At 39.1% G+C, this 26,041-nt stretch overlaps 2 protein-coding genes across 3 annotated transcripts in view; one reads left to right on the top strand and one right to left on the bottom strand.

Annotated features, from left to right (window-relative positions):
• Positions 1-26,041, bottom strand: part of Ctnna1 (catenin alpha 1) — a 160,178-nt gene that overhangs the window by 40,302 nt on the left and 93,835 nt on the right. The gene's annotated exons all lie outside the window — the stretch shown is intronic.
• On the top strand, positions 4,627-8,445 carry Lrrtm2 (leucine rich repeat transmembrane neuronal 2). The gene is made up of 2 exons (XM_010613785.2): positions 4,627-5,305; positions 5,653-8,445. Exons 1-2 carry the CDS (start codon positions 5,302-5,304, stop codon positions 7,197-7,199), a joined length of 1,551 nt encoding a protein of 516 aa, XP_010612087.1. The 5' UTR covers positions 4,627-5,301; the 3' UTR covers positions 7,200-8,445.

Consider the following 26,041-nt stretch of genomic DNA (forward strand, 5'->3'; position numbering starts at 1 on the left):
CAGCACACAAGTAACGCCCACTGAACACACACACACACACACACACACACACACACACACACACACACACACACACACACACACACACACACACACACACGCCCTACCCTTGAATCAGAATGGGCATCTGAAGCCTCCTGCTCAAGGAGGAATGGAGCAGCACCTTCACATCCAGGTACAAAAGGGAAATGTAGAGACTGTCAACAACACAGCAGGGGCCTTGGGCAAAGTCAGACAGGAAGTGATTCGAAGCTAATGATAAGCTCTATTCTTTTACAGAATAGAGACTTTAAGGAGAATCTTGAGAACATTTTTGGGAAACCTAATAAAGAATCAAGCCGTGCTTTTTTGAAAGCAGCATTAAAAGGGCTTGGTCTGGGCTGGGTAACACATTGTTATGCAATATACATTTGATGAATAACTTGAGAAGCAATTTGACTCTGGCTGCTGTGCCTCTGCAACAGAAGGAAAACAACGTGGCCTGTAAGCTGAATATTTAAACACAAGGCATCGGGAGCCTCTGGCAAAAGTCAATTAATAGCTTAATTTTAGAATACAATGGTTATCTAGACAGTTGTTCCCAAATTTCTTTTAAAAACAACCTGATCCTTAAATTATAAAAAACAGGGGCCAGGGATTTTGCTCAGTTGTTCCGCCATCTGCTTTGCAAGCACAAGGTGCAAAGTTCAATCCTCGATACCCCCTCCCCAAGTTATAAAAAGCAGAATAGTTTCTAGTGTACCTAATGTTACATTTCATTCAAATTAAAAATCAGTAAATAAATGGGACACTTCGTATTACATAAATGTCACCCACCCTTCTTTCCCTTCTACTTCACTTCACAGAGAGCTCAGAAATGAGTGCCATAGTTTTGGGTATTTTCTTAGATAAAAGAGCCACCTTTACCAAAACCATAAAACTTAAAAAAAAAAAGTGAAGAAATATCTTTAAAATATATGGCAAATTTCTTAAATAAGCAAAAATATATGAATCTTTAAGAAAATGAGCAATTCTGCGAATATGGAGTAGGAAGGTGGAAATGTAATATACAGTCTATAAGAGAACGCCAATACCCATACAAAATGTTGAATCTCACTCATTTTAAAAGAACAAATCAAAGAGTACTGTTTAATCTATCAGATTTGTAGATATTCTTACAGTCTGATGGCTTCCTATGCTGTGTTAATGGCAGAGAGGAATAATTACAGTGTGGGGTCAGGGGAAGATAATGGTTTAAAACTTTCTGGAAGGTAATGTTTTATCAATTTGAAGTATATACACCCTGGAACTCAGTGATTTCATTGCCAGGACTTTACCTTATAAAACTGTCCTAAAGATCAAAGATACTGAAAGGAATATATTTCATATCATCTGTAAAAACAAAAAGCATCAAAAAACTGTATTCATTAAGTTAGAGTACAGCCATACAAAAGCAAAATACAAGGCAAAATCAGGGTCATCAGAGAGCACGCAGACAGACAGGCAAACACACAGGCAGAATCAGTACAGACAGATGTGTGGAATAAGCACCGGGAGAGAACCAGCTGTCCCAGAAGAACAGCCTTACCCCACTGTGCCCTCAAGCCTTGGTAAACCCTCTTCCAGTGATAAGCAAAACAGGTATCAACATCTCAAAAGCAGACACAATGTTGACACGCAACTATGATCCTATCATAATAAATAATCCTGCACTTTGAGCCATACTTTTGTTACTTATTTCCTTTGCACTGACAATGCCATACATTTAGCTCAGGGAGGGGCGTGTCCAGTATATGTCATCCCACAGCCTCAGAAAATTATATTTCACAGCTTCAGCAACCAAGAATGCTAACAACTAGTCAATATACATGCAAATTAACTCCTTTAGCCAAGTGGGTCAGGAAACCCACTACAATTAACAGAGATTCTTCAAATGAGCACAAGTGGGTAGCTTACTTCTTAATTCTGTGTTGAGCAAATGCCTCTGTATGAACCATGGCAGTCTATGTTGGTTGGAGGAAATTAAATAAAAATCAAAAGCTACTCAGAAATGTAAAGAGGGAGAAGCCAGGAAAGCCAAAGTTGGCTATGTATTTTATTTTATAGATTTATTTTTATTTTTTTGTACCAGGGATTGAACTCGAGTCCTTACACTTGGCAAGGCAAGTGGCGGAACCACTGAGCTAAATCCCCAGCCCTTGGCTAGGCATTTTAGAATTAAAAAAAAACAAAGCTTGCTATATACAAAGGAGAAAATATAAACAATAGGAAGCCACTAGCAGAAAGAGTTAAAAAGGACTGGCTATATAAATTTCAGTATGTGAATTAAGGCTCCAAGATAATTTCTATTGGGGGGGAGTGTTGTTTTTTTCATACTGGGGACTGAACTCAGGACCTTGCCACTTGTGAGGCAGGTGTGGTGCCACTGAGCTAAATCCCTAGCCTGTAATTTCTATTATTTTGTTCTTATGTCTGTCCTGGGCAGGGTGGGGGGAGATCTACTGGGTATAGCAGCACATGCCTACAATCCCAGCCCTGAAGAAGCTGAGACAGAAGGACTGCTATGAGTTCGAGGCCAGCCCTGTGCTACCACAGTTGAGTTCAAGACCAATCTGGACATAAAAGCTAGACCCTCTGTCCTAAAAGCTGCCGCTGTATTGCTTTTTCATAAATGTGAAGACATCACCCAAGGAACAAGACTGCCAGTAACAAGGGTCATTTTAAAGGGTACCTATTTGCACCAACTTTTAGAGTTGGGTACAATTAAAGAAACACTTGACTTTTTAGTATTTAGTCAATAAAAAGCTCCTTATTTATGGAAAAATGATAAAGATTTCATGTATGTATCTTACATTTGCTTCTCCAACTAGGAGAATAGCTCACCCCAACTGGCAATATGTATTAAAAGCAAACTCTGATGTGGAGGAATGCAGACAATGACAGCCACCCAAACCTGCTGTGTGCCTCATTAAATCTGCTTAAAACTGTCTTACACAAAGGAGAGATCTCTTCCCTTTTCATGGGTATCACACATGCCATGTCATACAAAGATATACTAGCCCTCAGGCATTCCTACCACCAGGTATTTTCTGCTTTCTTTATCCCTTTATACTTCCCAGGCATTTCCTCCAACAAAACTCATGTACAGCTCATCTAGGGGCCAGTTGTAGAACTTAAAATACACACCTGTATTTAGACATGGTTTTAAGGAAGAAACCTGAGAGTCTTCCAACACTTTTACCCCTTTGCCACATATTTTATGTGTAGAGAAGTACTGGGGATTGAACTCAGGGCCTTGAATATGCTAGGCAAGTGCTCTATCACTGAACTACAAGCCCAGCCCTTTTCATTTTATTTTGAGGCAGGGTCTTGCTAGGCTGCCCACATTGGCCTCAAATTTGTAGTCTCCTGCGTCACAGCTGCCAAATTGTGGAGATTATAGGCATGCACTACCACTCCAAGCTTAAACAATAACATTTTAGACTTTTCTGGTATAATGAAGCCCCCCTAAGCAAACAGGCCAATATGTTCTTATTTCCCAGATACCATTAGTAGTTTGAGATTTCTGCCCCTGCATCTGAGACAAGAATTACTAGGATAAGTGACAACAGTATGGGGAAACATAGGTATGTAGGAGCAAATCAGTAAGGCAAGATGAGCAAAAGGCCTTACTTTAGACAAGCATGAGAATATGACATTGACTAATGCTAAAAATACCTTTTGCATTTTGTAAAATATTAAATTGAGCTGTACATTCTTGTATGAGGCCTATTAAGTGGTGACACTTTCTTACACAAAGAAGCTTGAGTTAGGTCAAGCAAAAACAAGACAATACGAAAACCCTATTTCAAAGTATGAGTCACTTTTTGTATTTATAAGAGATTCCAAAAAGGGCTAGCAGTATGAGGTTCAAAGTCACCTCTTAAATGTGCCAGTAGGGAGCTAGCTTGCAAGTGTGAATTATTTCAGGGCCACAACCCTCTAAACTCGGCATCAGCTGGGGTTTTCAGTAAAGGAGTAAGGGCAATGCGGAGGTAAATAAAGGGGACCATGTCAGAATATAGCCATGCTGCCTCACTTGTCTGAAATCATCTCTGTTCTACTGTTAACACTTGGGTGGCGTGTATTTAAATCACGACTTCTACCTGCACTTTTCTCCTACTAGGACATCCAAAAATCAACTTGGCATTATTTTTCAATCAGCGTGGTATAAACTATTAGTATAAAATAGAGCAGAGGAGGAGAAATCTTTTGAACTACAGTTCCTCTAAAATTCTCAAAAAAAAAAAAAAAAAGTTTTCTTTTGAAAGCTCTCCCCCCTTCCTCCACCCTTTATTCTTGGTTTAAGATGTTAGGCTCTTAAGGACAAAGGAGCCAAGCTTACTTGGTTTACCAGCACATCTAAACTATATATAATATACTTTGATTTTTACCAAGCATAACAACAATTATGTTGTTGAGCAAATGAGGAGCTTTTCAAACTACCAGAGCAACAGCACTACCTTGCACAGTCTGGTGTTAAATCAGCACTTCATAAATCAATTCTGCAGGCTTCTGCCCAGTTAGATGATCTCTATGCAGAATCGGCAGTCTAACACTGGCTCCCACACACATTAAAAATCATCACTCTGCTAGCCCAACTCACTGTTCAGATGGGTCTCCTTGAATGCAGCCTTTATTACAACCTCACTGCTGCTTCCTACCCTGGAGGAATACCATGATACGTCAGAAAATCTTCTTTCTCACTTTCTGTAATCAGGGGGTCTTGCAATGACCCTAATACTGTTAAAAAGCACTGTGTTTTTTAACAGTAAAGCTTCTGGAAAACCCAAACAAAAAGACACGTCACCCGGTGACGTCAGCCTATATACAGTTCTGTGTGGTCGCAGCACATAAGCAAAGCCATTCTTGTGCCGTTTCTCAGAAAGGCTTTTCAGTAAATGCACTCATGCTGCTCCAGGAGCTCTTCTCTGCAACAAGCCGCCCATCTGCCATCAACAAGTTAAGACCAAGAGAACTAACGGCTATGGACAGAAGAGACTGAAGCTTCGATGACCAGCAGCAGTTAGAGGAGAAAATTAATAACTTATACTGAAAACCTATTTAGGAGATCAGAGCATCACAAAAAATGAAACCAACGCTTTCCAGAGGAATATCCTAAGGGAAAAACAACTCACGCTGGCGGATTCAATTTTACTAGCAAAGCTGGGGACACAGAAAACAAAACTGGTCAAAGGCTCCTGCATGTTAGAGCCTTTTACAGACTCACTGCGTTGAGTCTGACAACCTCGACTGAATGCAGCCTCTAATGTGCTCAGAAGAATGGGTAAGTCCATGCATTTATATGTCTTGTACAGTCAACGAGGAGTCATGCTTTTAAAATAAGCCACCGAGTTCACATTTTATGAGGAAAATCACTGTCATATTTTTGGGTTTAGAGGTTTGGGTAAACACATATATCGTTGATGACTGAGACATGTTTTATCTTCTTTTTAAATGGTTTGAGTTGTGTTCCAGTGATACCAACAAGGTTAATTTTTCTGCAGTAAATGAAAAGTAAGTTATATCGCAGTGCAATCTTTCACCATAATGTTATGTTGTGTTTTTAATAGCCTGTATGTTCTGCTGAAAAAAAATCCTATTTTCTTGTTTTCCTTAAATTATATTCTGCAGGCTTACATTTCAAGTGGCCATTAGGGGCCCCTATGCTGGCAGCAATATATGCAATGAGTATGGTTTTAAAAATGCTGCCTGCCCTGGGTATGGCGTGTCCACCCAAATGCCGCTGCGAGAAGCTGCTATTCTACTGCGACTCTCAGGGCTTCCACTCAGTGCCAAACGCCACAGACAAGGGCTCTCTGGGCCTGTCCCTGAGGCACAATCACATCACAGAGCTTGAAAGAGATCAATTTGCCAGCTTCAGTCAACTTACCTGGCTCCACTTAGATCACAATCAAATTTCAACAGTAAAAGAAGATGCTTTCCAAGGACTATATAAACTTAAGGAATTAATCTTAAGTTCCAACAAAATATTTTACTTGCCAAACACAACTTTTACTCAACTGATTAACCTACAAAATTTGGACCTGTCTTTTAATCAGCTGTCATCTCTGCACCCAGAACTCTTCTATGGTCTTCGGAAGCTGCAGACCTTGCATTTACGTTCCAACTCCCTGCGGACTATCCCAGTACGTCTGTTCTGGGACTGTCGTAGTCTGGAGTTTCTGGATTTGAGCACAAACCGTTTGCGAAGTTTGGCTCGCAATGGATTTGCAGGATTAATCAAACTGAAAGAGCTTCACCTAGAGCACAACCAGCTGACAAAGATTAATTTTGCTCATTTCCTCCGGCTAAGCAGTCTGCACACGCTCTTCTTACAATGGAACAAAATTAGCAATCTGACATGTGGGATGGAATGGACCTGGAGCACTTTAGAAAAGCTAGACCTGACTAGAAATGAAATCAAAGCCATCGACTTAACAGTATTTGAAACGATGCCTAATCTTAAAATACTCCTCATGGATAACAACAAGTTAAATAGTCTTGATTCCAAGATCTTAAACTCCCTGAAATCCCTCACAACCGTTGGCCTCTCTGGCAATCTGTGGGAATGCAGCCCCCGAATATGTGCTCTTGCCTCCTGGCTGGGCAGTTTCCAAGGTCGGTGGGAACACTCCATCCTATGTCACAGCCCTGACCACACCCAAGGAGAGGATATCCTAGATGCAGTCCATGGATTTCAGCTCTGCTGGAACTTATCAACAACTGTCACTGTCATGGCTACAACTTATAGAGATCCAACCACTGAAAATACAAAAAGAATAAGCTCATCAAGTTACCATGTCGGAGACAAAGAAATCCCAACTACTGCAGGCATAGCAGTTACTACAGAGGAACACTCTGCTGAACCAGACAATGCCATCTTTACTCAGCGGGTAATTACAGGAACAATGGCTTTATTGTTTTCTTTTTTTTTTATTATTTTTATAGTGTTCATCTCCAGGAAGTGCTGCCCTCCTACTTTAAGAAGAATTAGGCAGTGCTCAATGATTCAGAACCACAGGCAGCTCCGATCCCAAACACGACTCCATATGTCAAACATGTCAGACCAAGGACCGTATAATGAGTATGAACCCACCCATGAAGGACCCTTCATCATCATTAATGGTTACGGACAGTGTAAGTGTCAGCAGCTGCCATACAAAGAATGTGAAGTATAATATCTACCCACCATCAAAAATCACATCAGATAAGTAACCTATTTTACATAGTAGGGGGCTAAATACATTATCTAATTTTTACCAATGGTGACATTAAGCCTAATTTTCCAAACCAAGTGGAGACTTAGTTTTTGAAGTGTTGAAGTATTTTTAATTTTTTAATGAAACCATATTTTAAGTGTTTAATGAAGCATTGCTCACATTAACTTGCACTCTTGTTGAAGTCTAAAATGCTTCAAAATAAGACATTTCGTGTATGTAATTATATACTATTGTGTGTAAACATTTACACTAAGGTCTCCATGTGCTATTATTTTCTACTGAAAATAGTTGGGAAAGAAGCTACTGGACAGAAACAGATATGGATCAATACCTGTTTGATCACTGCTCTCCATCTCATGTAACACACTGGCTTGCTGCAAAGTTCTCTTGTATAATATGGTATTTACTCAAATCTATAATACTGCCAGTGCAAGAAGCAGAATTACATGTATGCTCAAGACTGGTAAATATTAAAACACTCTTCCTCCAGAATTTTTGCCTGGGTTAGTAAGATGTTATCAAAGTCCATATCATGCAATCTGCATTCTTTATGTAACTCTAATAAGCCGAAAGACTCTTTAATATATTTGAAAAATGAATCCAAGTGACTGTGTAAAAAGAGGTCTCATTACAATGAAATCAGTACTAAATAATTACACCAACTTCTTACCATACATCTCTAGTTTGACACATAATGGAAATGTTGATTTTTGTAGCATTTATACTATTGTTTTAAACTAGTATTAAATCATCCTTTTACTAATTAATTTACTAACTCATATTTACATTTATATGTGGAAAAAAACAGAACTTATTTGGGAGAGAAAAGAGATAAACTGAGCCAGTTTAACAATACTGACATTTTCCCTCCAGTTTGCAAACTCTCTCTCCTCCTCCCCAACCCCTGTCATGATAAACCAAAGGCTGCATTGACAAAGGGGTTAAAAGACACTTTCTTCTGCCTTTTCATGGTATTTAAATCTTTAAACTTCACAGAGCCAAATTAAAAACAACTGGCTAGCAAAAGGCACAATTCTGATTATTGTTATAGTATTAAGGAACTATGAAAAATCATTTTTAAAATATTATATGCTAAATTTTGACATTTCGATAAGGATACCCATTTTCTTTCTCACTGTATGGTTCCTTCTAAGAGACAGAAAGAACATATTACTGAAGTGAATCTTATGGTAGAACACTCAACGTAGCTACACAGCAGTAAATGGAAGGCAGCACAAGGTAAGAAGAAAGACTCTGAAACCTGACTGTGGTTAGCAGAAGTTACTAAGCAGCAAAGAATGATCATACACAATCTATACCAAACAGGGCAAGCTCTGGCACCTATGCTGCAATGGAAAGAGGGGGACGCTCTCCAGTGTAAATATAAACATTCCATAATAATAAATGGCAACGATGCCACATTTTCATGCAGAAAAGAACTACAAATATTCAATTTCTTCTACGATTTTTATGGAAAAGCTATGATATATTTGGGGCTTAGATATAAGTTATCAATTCACACAATTTTTCTATTAAGAAGGTTCTGTGTATGTGAAAAACTAAAATTAAAACACTAACTTAATTTTAAGAAAAAAAATGGGCATTTTTGCAACTGTCATTGTATGTGAAAAGGCATAAATCCTCAGAGGAGGGAGAGAGGAAAGAAACAGAGAGACTGAGAATCTTTTCCTTAACATATATGTCAACATGTTATCCTTCATTCGAGGCATATTTTCTTCCCAAATTAAATTGAAAATGTTATGACTATAGTTTAACCCATAAGATTTAATTATGAATTCCTCTAATATTGAAAAGGGTACTTATATTTCAAAGATAATGTGTCTCAATTCAGTGAAAATATGCTCAGTTCAATTTGGTTCACCTCTGGTGGTGCCATTTCATCTCTTATTATAGCAGACTCTAGCATGCCTGGGCTGAGGCAGATTTTCTGGCACAGAGGGCAGTGCAATACTTCCCCACAGAAGGACAGGATCAGAAGCCCCTATTACAAATGAGAGCTCCATGGGCTAAAATTTACCAATCCATTTATCAGGGTAGCCACAGCCACTTGTCAGGTGAGAGACTGCTGGTTCATAATACAACTGTGAGCATACAAGGTTCCACCAGGCCTGAAGGATAGCAGAGGAGTATTTTCATCATTTCAAACCACAAGCAAAAATTTTTCAAATTGTGAATAGAAGGGTAAGAAATACAACATGGGAATCCCTACATTAATCCTAAAGGACACAATTAGTAAAATGGACCATCAACTGGCAAAATCCTTAATGTATATGGAAAAGCAAGGCATTTAGTAATTCAGGGGAACAGCACTATCAAGGCCACTGAAGCTTACTTTTCAATTGAAAAATAACTTGATTTTTCTTGCCCTCCACATTTTTGGTAAGGCCCGCTGAGAAAAGTGAATGACAGCACCAAACAGGTATTTTTGTTTCTCATTTAAAGCACAAATTACCCTTTTTAATTGCCTCTAGAAGGCAGGGTTCCATTTAATTGCTGCCTATTTGTATTTCTGTACCATCACAGGTTTTAAGATGAGATTGTTAGTCATCTGTGCTCTCTTTACCAACTGGCCAGGGTGGAAGAGAATCATAGAGCAATGCAGATCCTGGTGACCATGTCCGGGCTTTTGTTTTCTGGTGGACTTTTATCTTCTTTATCATCACCATCCCTATTTTCAAGGTTAGAGGAAAGTGACTATCAAGAAGAAGAAAAATAATTACTTCCCGTGAAAAAGGAAAGCTAAAGAAAGCTATGATACCATATCTATGCAGGAACCAAGAAATAGTTTGCAGTTGTTTCTACTCATTTCTTTAACTTGTAGGGGATTTCTTACCTTTCTGAAAAGAGAGTGGGCTTGTAAATTTTCAAATCCACAAACAATTCTGACTTACTACCAGCATCAAAAAAGCAAAGATACCAATTTTTAAGCCAAAAATCTGTTATAACACATGTAATTTTTAATGTGCCTTAGTTAATTTCTGTACCAAGTCAGTAAATGGGATTGCCTGAACTTCCCAACTCTGCTAATTATTAAAATCCATCTGCTTATTCTAATGCTAGTCACCAAGACCTAGACTCCATCTTCCCAATAAAAATGAGTCCCATGTAGCAGCACTAGGTCTGAATCCCAAAATACAGAACAGAAATATCATTTTCTTTAAAGCATACTTCCTACACACAGCTATCAGGGGGAAAAAAGCTATAAATTCCTGTTTCCTCTTTCTCTCTCCCTGAAGTATAAATAGTAAAAAAAAAAAATTACTTAAAGACTATTTCTAACAGCTGACTTACATGATCATTTTTGTAATACAGCAATACAGTGACAGACCTATCTGGAAAATCTTTTGGGACACAATTTTCATATCTTATTGGTTAAAGTGCTTGAGCCAGAAAAAGACAAAGGAGATAAGGCTATCCATACATAATTAGTAATTTTCTCTAATCTTGGGCAAATTCATAATACTTGAATAAGGCCAAAAAAACAGAAAATGACTGCTCAAACTTTCATTCTGCTACTGCAAACATCTGGAAATGTCTGCAACTCCTTCAACTAACATTTTCTTTCTTGATTCAAAAAAAATAGTCTGATATATGGAATGTTTGGTAAACCTATTAACACTTGAGACTTGAAACTCCAAGTATAGTCCAAACACATCACATTCAATCACCTTCAAGAGCCATGGGGGTGGGTGGGTTGGGGGTGGAGAAAAAAATTTGGAATGTTTGGTAAACCTATTAACACTTGAGACTTGAAACTCCAAGTATAGTCCAAACACATCACATTCAATCACCTTCAAGAGCCAGGGGGGTGGGTGGGTTGGGGGTGGGAAGAAAAAAATACTATTAAGGGGATATCACGGGTGGGTAACATTAAGTATAGTGTACAGGAACGTTTTGTTATTAAAATTGTGTATAATGCAAAAGTGAATGTATGTCTTTTTTTTAAAACTCTTCCTCAATAACCTATCATGTGAAGCTTGAAAAACCATTTGTGATAGACAAGAAACTTTAAATGGCTTTGTGTTGTGCTCCTCTACAATGTCAAATGAGTCTGTTCAAAGAAGGCAGCTCATCACCTATCTTTATTCAGAGAGAGTCAAAACTAGGCTGAAAGAAAAGGGAGGGAGGCATCTCGCCTGCAATAAGCTGTTTTGTCACAAGCCTTAACAAGTGGACAGAAAGTAGGGCTCAAGGATGCTAGGGTTGGCTGTTCCTCTCCTCTCGCAATCCTCTTGCGCAATAGGCTGCCACTACATCCTGCCACTCAATTCCATATACCTAGGCAACAGCACCTTGGCTTCTACCTCAGTGGTTAGCTGTGGTAGATAACTGCATCAACCTGAACACCACTCCTGGGAAGTCCACAGATGCTAAACTACTGTGGGAACACTAGGCTCCCTCTGTGACCTGCAGTACCCTGGATGCCAGCTCGATGAGCACAAACAGAACAAAGGAATGTTTTTAACTAGTATTCTTCAAAGGGCAGATAAACATCCTCACATGAGATGCTATGTCTGGGGAGAACTGGGAAAGACACTGTCCCGACTTCCAGGAAGTGAATGCCAAGAGCCTACCACACTTGCTTCCTGCATTCTGGTCCCACAGCAGTACAGTAGGACTAGACAGAGAAATGAACATGGCCAATGTTTTCCCAACACCTGGAGATGCTGGGATCAGAGAGGCTGAGAGGGTTCTCACATGAGAAGCCTCAGCTCTAACTAACGCAGAGGCACAAAGCACAGCACACAATTTTACTGTCAAACTCAGTTTGCACTAGAGGGCATACGTGGCAGTAATTTTAAATTGCATAAAAGGAACAAATTCCCACACTTTGTGGAATTACAATCAGGATTATTAACAATTCTTGTACATGTAAATCCCATGTAAAGCTACATGTGATTTATCAGTTAATTTAATTAATTTTGCCTATGTCCATAGCATTCTTAGGTTCTCAAATACATAATAAATTTCTACAAGGTCTATTTAAGATTTTTTTTTTCCTTTTCTTTAAATACATCTGACCAGCTGGGTAGTCAAGTCTCCCTGAGAGAGACAAAATGTACTTATAGAGAGAAAGGAAGAAGAGGTGAAAGCCATAGCTATTCTAAACATCTGTCTTTAGCACCAGTGTGATTTTCCTCGCTCACTGATGTTTTCAGAATATCCTTCAAGGGCAGACCTTGAAGTTCCTCTTCCAGTAGATAAAGAAGGCATTAAAGGTAAGAAACCTCCAAGGCAAGTATATGGAGTCATCTTATCCTGCAAAACTCCCAAACTAAACACACCTTCTTCTCTCCCTTTACACGGAGGCCTAACAAAGCTCAACGCAGACCACCAACCTAGGAACTCCTGCTGGAAATTCAGCATGAACAACAGTCCTGACGGGCAGAGGCCAAGGTCTCACTGTTAAGTCAGTTAGTCACGGAGACAGGGTCTCACTGTGTCGTTCAGGCTGACCTTGAACTCACTATGTAGCCCAAGCTGTCCTTGAATTCTCAGTGATCCTCCTGCCTCAGACTCTAAAGTGCTTAGGATGACAGGCGTGCGCTCCCATATCTGGATGGACACCACATTTAAAACTGCAGCCTCAGAAACAATTTCCAAAGTCTTTTTACAGCTTTCATGATATTTCACTAAAGAACCACAGGGAAGAAATACACAAGAGTCACAATTAAATATAAACTTTACTAAACACCCATTCACAATTAATTGTAGAGCAGAATTACTCCGTCTTTAGACTTATTTGTACCAAAAGTTACAAAAGTTCAAGGCTGCTTTTTCTGAAGGGGAAAAAAAAATCAGGCAGAAACTATAGCCATTTATATTAGCTCATCTATTTCATTATCACGAGGGCAAAAATAATTATTTTACAATTTGCATATAGATTTAGCTCAGCAGGAAGGTAGTTGGTCAGCATGTGCAAGATCCTGGGTTCATTCCTCCAGCCCCATCCAACAAAAATAATAAGTGATAATAATATTCTCTCCTCCACCGGCTCTCTCTCTTGCCTGAATAAAATGCATAGCAAGAAAGTGCCTTAAAAAACACACACACACACAAACCCCAGAAATTCACTTACATATAACATAATTCTAAAGTCAAGAAAACTCAGAAGATATGTACAGAATGGCTGGCATATGATGATGTACAAAGATCTAATACAAGGATGTTTTTCATAATTGGTACTGAGTATTAAACCCAGGACCTTTGCACTGAGCTAAATCCCCAGCCTGGTTTCATTTTTTACTTAGAGACAGGGCCTCAATAAGGCTCTGAGTTGCTCTGGCTGGGCTCCCAGAGTGCTGGTATTACAGGTATGCACCACCATGTTCTGTCAATGCTCAGTTTCTCTATTTTGAGGGGCTCATTATATAGCTCAGGCTGGCCTTGAACTCACTATAGTAGTATGGTAGATGGGCCTCAAACTCACAGCCATCTTCTGCCTCAGCCTCCAAAGTGCTCGGATTATAATCAAGGGCCATCACACCTAGCCAAAGCAAGGATTCTTTACCTCAAGGATCTTGGATACGTTTGAGAAAATGCAAAAATCTCTTTAAATTATTGTGTGTGAGTTCAGAGATTTCATCAGATCTAATGGTGCTTTTGGTTTTTTGGGTTTTGTCTTTGTATCAGGGATCAAACTTACGACCTTCTCCAGCCCTAATTTTTTTTTTTTTTTTGGTGGTACCAGAGATCAAACTTGGGCCCTTGTGCTTGAAAGGCAGGCAGTGGAACCACTGAGTCAAATCCCTGGCCCCCTAATGGGTTTTTAATAATTCAAAATAAAAGATTAGGAAGCTCTGGTAGAACAACCTAACAGTCCTTTCTAGTACATACCAATTTGGCCCTGATAGTCCTGGTCGACAAGGCAAAAAACTAATCCAACAGCTTTAATCTGATAAATTTACACTAGTTTAACTAGGAGAGAGATGCTTAAGTGCAAAGGTTTGTGAATTATTTATAAAATGGCAGATTTAAGAATAAGAGAAAATATCAGTATCTCTAAGGAAGTTTCATACAACAGATAGACTCGTGCTTCTTGTCAACTCATGATAAGCAGCCTACACACATACATGCTGCCTGCTTTGTGATGACCTAACTTCTCTGACAGTCCAAAGCTGGGGCCTACAAAGTCTACAAGAATGAATTAGGACTGTCTTATCCCAAGATACACTGTTCCCACACATACACAGGACACCCAGAAAATACCTCCTACATTGTTACATAGCTCGCAGACCAGGAATACAGATTAAAATTAAAAAACAACTTCCACAGGCTAGAGTGTACAGTGGCAGAATGCTTATCTAGCACCTGCAATGCCCTGGGTCTGGTTCCCATCATTATTGGAAAAGAAACAAACCAAACCAAACCATCTTCGGGCCGGGGATTTAGCTCAGTGGTTACACCGCCTGCATTGCAAGCACAAGGACCCAAGTTCAATCCCTGGTACCAAAAACAAAACAAAGCAAACCATTTTCCACCATACTGGTAACAAAGAAAATTATTGTATTTCATGCAATATCTCTAGTTTTGCTGATAATCCTAAGTGGTCCCCTTGGTAAGAATCTAAAGATGCTAATTGTCTAAGAAAGAACACATTTTAAAAGCTAAACCAATCATTAGTCTGAATTGCTGTTAGAAATTTTAACTGTCTTCAAAATTTAAAACCATCTTACAAGCCATTAGAAAAACCACCTAAATTTTCAGTAGGAATAAGCACAGCAGTACAAAGGCCTGTCCTACAATTGAAACTGTAACCCAAAGATAAATCCTTCAACCTCTGTACATTTTACCTCTAAAACAGAATTAACAGCAGTAATAACCAGAGGACTACTTATTCATGTAAAATCCTGAGACTTGCACACAGTAAATATTCAAAAAATGTTTTTTGCTTTTCATAGCAACATATGGAGAACTAAGTGCTATAGATCCATCAGTAGAACATGTAATCACATTAAAGACATGTTAGGCCCATGGGTTTCACCCTAAAGCTCCCACTTTCTAGATTTTCTTGTCTCATTACGTTAAAGTGTATCCAAAATGGAAAGTGACAATTAGAACTTTAAGTAAGCCTCAACAGGCTGGTTACACTTTTCACATCTAATACTGATATAAAACTGACCACATTATCTCACAGTCAAGATAATCTCCTTTATAAAATGCATTATAATATCAAACATGACATTACTCTAGTGTAGCTTTATGAATCGAGGCCAAATTCCTAAAGGTTTAGAACCTCTAATACCAATTCCTTCTGGGCAGAGTAGTCACTTAAAATGAAGAATTACTTCTTAGATTATTTTATTAAAACTATATAACGACATACTATCTAGTATCATAAACATATTTTTTCAAAAGAAATACTCTCACTGAAGTTTCATGTTCTGACAACCCTATTTTAGGACAAGCTATATGACTGTGAATTAAGGATCACTATTATATTCATTTTTCTTTAGAAGAAATATATACATCAAGTCTATCACATCTAACTTAGGAGGCAGTCCTAACTGCAGTAGATTTAGTTCCAAGGCAGATTCACCAGAATTACTGAGGGATGCAGGCAAGTATACATAACAGGGTATGTTTTGTTATAGCTGGATGATTGTCCATATTATCAAAGTCTATACTCATACCAAGTTTGCTCAGAATTACCTATCTGAATGAAGTAGATACTTTTTTCCCCTAAGAAGTGTAAAGGGACTTATTAGGCAGAATTTTAAAAGTACCCACTCAAGAAAATACAATGTAGGCACTCAAGAGAGGCATTATAGTTTGGAGGTGGTGAAAAATCTGTGGTGCGTGTGAGACTCTGTAAGTTCTGCTTTGTCTTGGTTTAGGGGTAAAAGGATGGTCCACTCACAGAAATAAATGGCCTATTTTAGAGCTAAGAGGTAGGGCTCAGATTTTTTAAGATGGGTGATCCAAGATGTTTGACCTAAAAGCATTCTTTGAACTCTCTCAATCTGTTCCTTCACATTAAAATCAGGTTTCTGCCCCTTACCAACTAAATTAATTTATGGATTTAAAGTATCTTTAAAGGGATTTTGGGCATGAAGGGCTTAGAAGAAAAGACATCTGCAATCCCAGCATTTGAGAGGCTGAGGCAGGAGGATCCCCACAAGTTTGAGGCCAGCCTGGGCTACATAGTGAATTGAAGGCCAGTTCTCTGTCTGTCTGTCTCTCTCTCTCCATATACATATACATATATATATATATATATATTTTAATTGTCTTCAAAATTTAAAACCATCCTACAAGCCATTAGAAAAACCACCTAGGTTTTCAATAGGAATAAGTGAGCACAGCAGTTCCAAGGCCGGTTCTACACTTGAAACTGTGACCCAAAGATAAATCCTTCAACCTCTGTATATCTTACCTCTAAAACAGAATTAAAAGCAGTAATAACCAGAGGACTACTTATTCATGTAAAATCCTGAGATTTGCACACAGTAAATATTCAAAAAATGTTTTTTGGGGCTGGGAATTTAGCTCAGTGGTTCCAGCAGCTGCACAAGGACCTGAGTTTGACCCCCAGTACCCCCTCCCAAAAAAAAAACTAATCAAAAAATGTTTTTTGCTTTTAATAGCAACATATGGAGAACTAAGGGCTATATATATAGTGGGAGGGAGGGCAGAACATCAACAAACCTAGGGAGCAGTAAGATAACCCTAGGTGACTTAGTGTCCTAAAATTTCAAGTCTTCTCAAAAGCACAATTTTTAGGGCTGGGGATTTAGCTCAGTGGTTCTGCCGTGGAAGATCCCAAGTTCAATCCTCGGTACCCCCCAAAAAGCACAATTTTAAAATTATTATTTTCTTCCTGCTTTCTACCTATCTTTATTTCTTCTATCTTAGCTCATTCCCCCCAAAGACTTAAATCCCTTGTTCTTAAATGATGCACAGGGGCTAAAGGTCTTAACTGTTGGGATGGTGGGGTGCTGACCTTGCCTATCCAGGGATCAGAAGTCTCATCCTAACTAATTTAAAGGAGGGTGGGTTTTGTTGTTTGATGAACCATCATCTTTTGACAATCTGGAAAAGAGTACCAAGACATTAGCACATTTTCTTATAACCATGTTAAATAAGTAGGGGCCAAAAAAGGTAGAATCTTGGTGAACAGCAGCTCTAAAAAGTTATAGGAGTCAGACAAAATTAGGTACCATTTGGCATAATATTAACCTTTGTGTTGAGGTATTTACCCAAATACAACATGTGTTAGAGTATAGCGTTCTTCCTTATTTTTCAAAGAAATCTAATGGCCTCCTACTTTAATTATAACAATGGTCAAGTAATACAATGGTTGCTTGGTTCATAAACACTTTTTTTTTTTTTTTGGTACCGGGGATCGAACTCGGGTCCCTGCATTTGCGAAGCAGGCCACTGAACCGCTGAGCTAAATCCCTGGCCATAAACACTTTTGTTTGTGAACAGTTTGACAAAATTTTGTTTCTGTTTGCAAACTCTACATCTGGTGAGAAACACTATCATGGTCGTCTTTCCTACACAAACACAAATGTGGACATCTTTTCTAAAATCCTGGAACAGTTAAATTCATGAACCAAGGTACCACTGTACTCTAAATTAAGGTGCTACATTTTTGTGACCACTGGGTCATAAATTTTACTACGTGGCTGGGAATCTGGATCTTGCCTCTTATTTTGCAGACCTGAAGACCTATAACGAGTAGGTCCAGATAATATAAACTTGTAAGTTTGAAGGAGGTAAAAAAGCTTACCAGACATTTATATTGGTATTTTTTTTCCTATATGGGCATATCAATACAAGAAGCCAAATCTTTTCCTGAGGGGTACTTGAAAGCACATTAAAATAACATAACAGCAATATACTAAGAGGCTGAAGGATATGTTTTTGGAAAGGCTTACACGACTGGGATTTATGGCTTCTTGTGACTGTAAGTCACAGTATTACAAGTGTAACTAGAGACTGACAGTAGGGAGGACTGTTTTGGAGTCTGAAGCCCCATTTTATATCTAGCCTAGCTTTAAACTTTCTGCTAATATTACTCCAATTTTTTGGTTGTATTTTCCTGCTGAGCGTTTAAGACCAAGTCAAAGTAAGACCAACGTTAATCAAAATATGTCTATCTCTCTACTTATCTGCATTTATCAAGGTCAGTTAAAGCTCCTCAAGGTTACTACTGGGGCCATGAGCAGAGCATCTTAGCTCCTGTAGTTTTTCCCTCTTCTGTCATTTGCCAAGGATGAATCCCAGTCTTGTCTGACCATATGAGTATTTTTGAAACTGAGACATAAGATTAGGGCAAGGCCAAACTGGCTGGGGAAGTAGGTGTGACCTGTTATTTACAAAATCCTAAGACAAGCACAGAACAGTTCCCTACGCCCTTTAGGTGGACCTGCCATGAGAATTTGAGCAGTTTTTCAATAGGATGGCCTAGACTTGTCCTCAGCCTGAGGAGTGGATGATACAAAAAGGTCCACACTGAGTTTTTGCCACTATGTTCCGTCTTGCATAGGTGGCCTCTCACACTGTAGGGTGTACTTTTTGTTTCCCTACTTTTACTTGGCCCAAAAGATCATTCTGAAAGTCATGTTTTCCTGCTTTTAATAAAACTTTGCTACCCTTTGTGCTTGTCTCAACGATTTTTTGCTGAGGTCAGAAAGAAGCTAGAAACCACCTCTAGAAGGAGACTCTAGCACCCCTAAACCTGGGAACAAAACCATGGAAATATTCCCCTTTTTAATGACCCTTTTTGGCAAAATGAGTATTAATTGGTTCCTGTCCTCCAGAAGGACACACCTGCTGCTTCATAGGTTGGTTGACTCACCAGAGTTGCAGGATTTTTTCAGAGGAGTCTCGTCATGCCCTGGGTCCTGGCTGACCCTGGAGGGCAAGGACTAAAATGTTGGTTTGTCTTCTCGACCCCATTATCTCCCTTAGCTTTGGTCTGCAAACCTTGGTAGCTGAACACTTAGAAGGTCAGTTACACCAGTACCAAAGAGGGAGGTTTTATTCAACTATTATAATTTTTCTGAATATTGGGCACTATGAAATATAAAACATGACTAGAGAACGGCTACCTCTTTCATTAATCATGGTCAATATTTGGAAAGATATCCTTTATAGCCCAGATTTTTCAAGTCAAGAACAACTTTTTCAGAGCTGGGCATGAAGGCATATGCCTATAATCCTAGCACTCTGGAGGCTGAGGCAGGAAGACTACCTGAAGTCTGAGGCCAAGGTCAGCCTGGGCTAGTGAGACCTTGTCTCAAAAAGCAAATGACAATCATAAAAAACACTTTTTTTCAGCATTGTCTTTCAAAGATCACAATCCCAGTTATTCAACAAAGAAAATCACTATCTCCTCTGCCGTTCGCAACTTTTCCTACATCTCTTAACCTTCAGCTCGCTTTTATGGCCTCCAAAATTCTAAAGAATTTTAGCATAATATTTCAAATACTGACCACTCGCCTTCTTAAAGAAATGAGTTATTCACACAATACTCTCAAACTCCACAAAACTAAGTGCCTGTCAGCAAACTGATCCACTTACTTTGGGATATTATAATAGAAACACAACACTCACCTGAGCTTCCTTCTCAGCCTACCCACCCTTCTCTCTGCATGGATTCAAGTATAAACTCATTCTGCTCTCCCTTTCAAAAATCCTATGAATACTAGTCACCCTTCTGGCTTTTAATAATCAGCACTTGCTCTGATTATTAACCAACCCTCTGACCAAATATAATTCCCAGCACCTTCCACAATTTAATATGAGCTATTTTCTTGTTTTTATTTCAAGGTACAGAATGTGTATTAGAGTGTAGAAGATACTGTGAAAATTCCAGAAATGTACAGTTCTTGGGGTAATAATAGGCAATAACTCTTACTTCCCTCATAATTTTGAGAGATTTCCATAGACTCAGACACAAAAAACTGACCTTTCATGTGTAAGTATGTTCTGCCACAGCCTGTGCTCCAAAGAGAAAGACATGAGGATGAGGCACTACTATGTATGCCGTGGTAGGAATGAATGCATGGCTCACACGTTAAGAACTGTGTTCAGGAGTGGCCAGCCAGTGCCACTCATCTCAGACTAACTTGAACTTATCAAGGGAAAAATGGCACTGAAAAAGCAAGGAGAAATTATCTGCAATCCTCAGCACACTCCTGCAGGCAACTGGGACAGTGCACATCACCAAGTCTCCCTTTTTCTTCAGATAATCCCTTCAGGTCAGTGTGGGAGAAAAACTGCTCTGACACCTGAGATCAACTTGCAACAACTACAGACTATTCAGTCACTGAGTTAAAACTGTGAGTATAAGCTTTACCTGTTACCTACACAAACACAAAATTGTAGAGATCGGGAATTTCTTTTCTTTTGATACAGCATTTCTGAAGTGTCAAAAAGTATTACAATGCATAAGACATATTGTGGTCTAGATCATTTGTGCTCTTAGCTAAGTGAATCACAGGTAGGTTATAAAGAACAGGACAAACTCCCAAAAGGTTTATCTAAAGTCTGGTTGACATTCCTATCAAATCTATCACACTGATTTATAACTAAAATTAGAAACAGACAAACTAGATTAAACACACACCTCACTACCTAAAACAACAGTGTTTTGAAGAACTAATGTTCTTTTTAAACTTTTTAAGTCAATCTAAACACACATCTCCATTAAAACTGAGAGGGCACCTAAGGTCTACCTATAACCTATGAATGTCTATATTCTTGAGGCAGAGGGCAGGGGGATAAAATTCTGGGGACTGAACCCTGGACTTTTGCACAGAGCTACACCCCCAGCATTTTCTTCTGTTTTTATTTTGAGAGAAAGTCTCACTAGCTGCCCATGTGAGACTCATACTGGTGATCTTCCTGTGTCAGCAACCCAAGTGCTGGGATTACAAGCATGTGCCACACAACAACCAGCTCTGCATTTTATTAGTAGCTCCTGTTTTGTTTTGGGTTATTTTTTCCTTTGTTGGGTTTTGACAGGGTATTACTATGTCACTTAGGCTGGCCTTCAACTCAAAGTAATCTTGTCTTAGCCTGGGATGACAGGCATGCATCACCAAACCCCACTTAGTAGCTAGCATTTTTTTTCTCCCCCCGTTTTTTGAGACAGGGTCTCACTATGTAGTTGAGACTGATATGGAACTCACTACCTCCTGCCTCAGCCTCCCAAGTGCTGGGATTACAGGCATGCACTACCACGCCCAGCAGTAGCTAGCATATTAACTAAATGAATTCTTGAAAACAACTAACATTAAGAATACTATGGATAGAACAATTGAGAAGGGCTAAGACATAATGATTAGATTCAATCAGTGAGATAGGCACAGTGGCTCATACCTGTAATCACAGGTACTCACGAGGCTATGGCAGAAGGATTATAAATTTGATGCCAGTCTAGACAAATCAGTTACTCAAAATCCTGGCTCAAAAAAAATTAAAAGGGCAGGTGAGAGCCAGGTATGGCAGCACATGCTCAAAATCTCAGCACTGAGGCAGGAAGATCTCAAATTTGAGTCCACTTTGGCAACTTATCAATTTTGCAAAACTGTGTCTCAAATTAAAATAAAACAAACAAGGGTCGGGGATGTAGCTCAGGGGCGCCCTGCCTGGCAAATGCAAAATCGAGTTTGATTTCTGGTTCCAGGAATGAATGAAGTAAAGCAACCCTGGGTTCAATACCCAGTACCAAAAAAAAAAAAAAAGATTCAGATTTGAGGCATGTGAGAATGTAGTAATTCAAGCAGAGACAGTAAGTCCTTTTTGTGTGTATGTGTACCAGGGATCGAACTCAGGACCTTGCGCTTGTGAGGCAGGTGGCAGAACCACTGAGCTGAATCCCCAGGCCAGTTAAGTCCTTTTTTTTGAGATAAGGTCTCAATATATATTCCGGGTTGGGGTTGGCCTTGGCCTTGAACTGAGAAAAGCAGATTTTGGACTGGGTGTGGAGGTGCACATCTGCAGTTCTAGCACTTAAGAGGCTGAGGCAGGAGGATTACCATGAAATCAAGGCCAGTCTGGGCTGTATACATAGTGAGTTCAAGCCAACCCAAACCTAAAGCAAAACGCTGTGGAGAAAAGAGACAGAGAAACAAGACAGAAACAGAGTGACTGAGACAGAATGGGAAAAACAAGAAAAGGAAAAGGAAAAGAGAAGGGCTGGGATTAGCTCAGTGGCACTGCTCCTGCCTTGCTAGCACCAGAAGGAAGGTGGTGGTGTGGGGGGCAAGAGAAAGGGGAAAGGGGTGGGAGAGGGAGGTTTTTAACTGGGTGAGGTGGAATGTGCATATAAATTCCAACTACTTGGAGGGCTGAGGCAGGAGAATCTCAAGTTAAAGTCCTTTTTAAAATTAAATATTTTAAATCAATTCAACAAGTACTTCTACTATATCCACATTAGTACACAAGTTGCAAAAGTGTTAGATCTGCCTTCAGGAATTTATAGTTCAATGAAGATAAAACTAAGAACATCCCATAAATGTGAGAATAAACCCCAAAATATGAAGTGAACAGTGACACAGAGACTACTTATCTTTAGAAAACAAGGAGGCCTATATATCCGTCAACAGATAAATGGATAAAGAAAATGTGGTATTTAAAAACATTTTTTTTCTGCTACCAGAAATCGAACTCAAGACCTTGCAGACACAGCACCACTACTAAGTACATCCCCAGCCCAAAAATGTGGTATTTATATATAACAGAGAACTAGTGCGCCATAAAGAATAAGTTTGAATAATTTCTAGGAAAATGAATGCACCTTGGCAACTTAGCAGCAGAATCCATCTTAAAATAACACAGTGGGAATGTAACAGTGTGAAGAAAGGCTCTGGGTTCCTTGGATTCATTGGGAGTGGCAGGTCAGACGCAGACAGAAATAGGTGGGGGTAAAGAGGGGAAGGAAAGAGCGGAAAGTTAATAGCTGTGAGCATGATTTCAATACAGCTGGGTACAGAATAGCCGAAGTTACTAATCTAACAGACTGTATCAGTGAAGGGCAGCAACTCTTGGCTTGGCCAAAGCAGAGCCAAACTGAGGGTCTGCGGTGCAAGGGGGAAGGGGATGACTGAGATTTAATACATTGGACAACAGCAGCTACTCTAGGTTTCTGGAGAAAGCTGGAACATGATAAAGAGGTGATTTAGAAAGATGTATTCAGGCAATACTTCCAACTTTGTGAAGAAAACAAATCCATAATGTTCAGCCTCAGGAAAGGGCTCATGGGCAAGAAAAAGAGACTTACTTAAATGGCAGACAAAGAGTTAATGATGGGCAACCATAGGTCAGCTGAGAGAGAACATAAGGATCTTTCCCCATCAGGAGTCTGAGGCCAGCCTTAACTACACAGAGACACCCTGACTCAAAAAACCAAATAAATAAATAAATAACAAAATAAAATATATACCAAAGACAGCCTCAGGAGTTCTCAGGCTAACAGTATTCACAATTAATCTCCAATCCAAAACTGTTTTCTGAAGACACATAATTTCTAATATACCTTCACAAGCACAGCTTTCTTTTCAAGTCTTAATAAAGACTTCCTCTTATGAATTAAGCATAGAAAAGGAAAACAAATCTCTACTTTGTAATGTATAGGCCATAGACAAAAGAAAAACTCTAACTTAAGTCCTATTCACCCTAGTAAAATCTACCCCTTATTTCAGTCTTAACCACATATTCCTAAAATATTAACTAGGTAAAGTTTTAAACTTTTATAACAATTTATGGCTCCCTGACACAAATATTACACAAAAGAGCAGCAGGATAGTATAGTGACAACCAGTTAATTTTACTCCCTTCACATACTACAAAAGAACTTTATTATAAGGTTTAACTTACTACTTTCATATCTAAAATGTTCATTAGTGGTTTCACCGTTAGAAATCTTGGTGGAACTGCTGGTTTTGTGCGACATGGTTGCCAATACAGTTTTTTGATTTTTATTGGTACCGGGGACCGAACTCGGGTCCTTGTGCTTATAAGGCAGACAGCAGAACCACTGAGCTAAATCCCCAGCCCAAGTTGCCAATACAGTTTTAATAAAACTCCCAAGCCATTTTCTACTTGTTGTTATCTAAATAACAGAAACTGAGGATGTGATATACAGTATTTCACAACAGAAACATGTTTCGGGGCCAGGGATTTAGCTCAGTGTTACTGTGCCTGCCTGGCAAGCACAAGGTCCTGAGTTCGATGCCCGATACACACCCCCGCCAGCCCCCCAAAAAAGAAAATATAAAGGCAGCTGGGCTGGAAATGCAGTTCAGTGATAGAGCACTTGTCTACTAAGTGTGAGGCTCTACACTCAATCCCCAGCATTACAAAAAGCATGAAGGTTAAAAAGCCAGTCGTGGGTTTGGCCTTTGTATGAATCAGTTATGTTGTTCACATTCTGAACCCCAGTGTTTTTTTCTCTCTGAAATGGAAAATGTCTGTAAATGGTTACAATGGATACTCAAAACTATGAGGCAGTAGGCATCTGTAATCTCAGCTGTCTGGGAAGCTGAGGCAGGAGAGGTGCATGTCTGAGCCCTGCCTAGGCAATTTACTGAGACCCTATCTCAAAATAAAAAATAAAACGGGTTGGGATGTAGCTCATTGTGAAGATCCTCAGTCTAAATTCCCAGGATCATAAAACAACAAATCAAAATCATTTAAAAAAAAGCCAACCAACACAAAAACTGTTAAGAACTTAGTTGAAATATATTACCAATGCTGGGAGGTATACAAATCAGAGTAAAAAAAAATAACCTCTGCAAACACAGGACAACAGTATTATATAAGCCACCAGTACCCTTTGTAATGAATAGTATCTACATAAAATAAGATAGAATATGAGACTGAAGGGGGGGTACTGAAACGTCTTTAGAAAGGTTTAATGGGGATATTTTTTTCTAATAGACAAGCCTAGTGGGTCAAATCAATTGTGTCCTTACAATCGTTTATTCCTACTATCCCACATAATTTCTATATTTTAGACTAATTCAGTCTGAGGGGGGTTGTCAAACTTTTCCTTCATCTTCTCCCACTTAAGTTTCTCTTCAGTGAGGCTTAGCAGCCCCCTCACTGAGCATTTTGTTCTGTCTTTCCTTATTTGGGAGCCCTCAAGCATTTCTACTTCTCTCTTAGATGTAAGGCTGGGTGTAGGCATAAGCACATATGCTCAGGTGGGGACAAAATGAGAGCAAATAGACCCAGATCAAGACAAACAATCACTACTAATGCTTAAAAAAAAGACAGTTATTATTTAGCTCTTGTCAAAGTTCTTTTTTGGTAAACTTGGCTCCTTTATTTTTTCATAGTTTTGCTATCAGTTCAGACTGACCCTTGCACTCACTAGGTAGTCCAGGCCGTCTTCAAATTTGTAGAAGCCCTCCTGCCTCGGCCTTCCAACTACTGGAATTACAGGTATGCACCACCATGCTTGGCATCCCCCCTTTGATTTGAGTCTTGTACTACCCACTTCTACTTGACTAGAAAAAGAACCATTTATTTCAATGTTTGTAGATATCCACACAAATCTTTCATAAAAAAGATAAAAAGAAACATATAACTAATTTTTCACAAAATAAATATTCTTAAGACTGTAAGTACAGAAATTTTACAGATATAGTATCAATGAAAATTACAAAAGGAAGATTCATCGTGCATAATGCTATAAAAGGAAAGGTCTCAAAGCCTTCACTAAACCAGTCTATGACTAGGCTGCCTCTTCCGGCCATGCAGGTCAAATGAATTTTGATCCTACACAATTAAAATGGTTTATGTGAAAACAATTTTTTTAA

The sequence above is a fragment of the Fukomys damarensis genome, unplaced genomic scaffold (assembly GCF_012274545.1).
Source record: "Fukomys damarensis isolate Sample0158 unplaced genomic scaffold, DMR_v1.0_HiC HiC_scaffold_3, whole genome shotgun sequence".
Taxonomy (NCBI): domain Eukaryota; kingdom Metazoa; phylum Chordata; class Mammalia; order Rodentia; family Bathyergidae; genus Fukomys; species Fukomys damarensis.